Below are 784 nucleotides of genomic sequence, written 5' to 3' on the forward strand. Positions count from 1 at the left end.
CGATGACTTAAGCTTGGCAGTGGCAGAGCATGTGGTGCAAGAAATTCCCTGTTACCTAAGCACAATGCACTCCACTCACCTGCCGCTTGTCTAGTGTTTATGCTGTGCGATTGGAGGTTGAAAAAGAAGCTGCTCTCGTATACTATTTGTTGACTGACATCCACAAAACTCACAGAATGACTTCAGCTTAGACATCCTTGATCAAGATTCTGCAGGAAAAGAAGACTTTTTGAAATCAATTGTGACCAGAGATAAGACGTGGATTCAATATGACATTCTCGAATAAAGCAACAGTCACAGCAATGGGTGCCCACAAATACACCAAACAAACCTTCACCAATCAAAAGGTCATGGTTACTGTGTGTCAGGACCAAAAAGTAATGTTGCTCGTTGGTTACATGTGGCGGGGATAATGATTAATGCAGCTGTTTACTGTAAAATGCTACCTTTACGGAGGGCCATCCAAAATAAAGGAAGAGGCATGCTTACTTCTGGAATTGTTCTGATCCATGACGACGCCCATCCTCACAGTGCTGGTGCAACCCAGCCGTTCCTGGTTCAATGTCAATGGAACATTTTCAATCACCCACCATACAGTCCTGACCTGGTGCCCATTGACTTCCATCTTTTCCCTGACCTGGAGAAGTGGCTTGGAGGGCAGAGCTTCCAAACCAATGGGGAGCTTCAAACCAACGTCAAGACTTATTTAAATTCATTAGCGGCAACATTTTATGGGAAGGGTATTGTAAAGCTTGTCCACAGGTGCGACAAGCAGATCATCTGA

At 44.5% G+C, this 784-nt stretch overlaps 1 protein-coding gene across 1 annotated transcript; it reads left to right on the plus strand.

The window, feature by feature from the left end:
* The first annotated feature begins 412 nt into the window (after positions 1-412).
* Positions 413-784, plus strand: LOC139699879 (histone-lysine N-methyltransferase SETMAR-like). The gene has a single exon (XM_071598306.1). The coding sequence runs from the start codon at positions 413-415 to the stop codon at positions 782-784; it is 372 nt and encodes a 123-aa protein (XP_071454407.1).

The sequence above is a fragment of the Hetaerina americana genome, unplaced genomic scaffold (genome assembly GCF_022747635.1).
Source record: "Hetaerina americana unplaced genomic scaffold, ioHetAmer1.1.p SCAF_97, whole genome shotgun sequence".
NCBI classification, from domain to species: domain Eukaryota; kingdom Metazoa; phylum Arthropoda; class Insecta; order Odonata; family Calopterygidae; genus Hetaerina; species Hetaerina americana.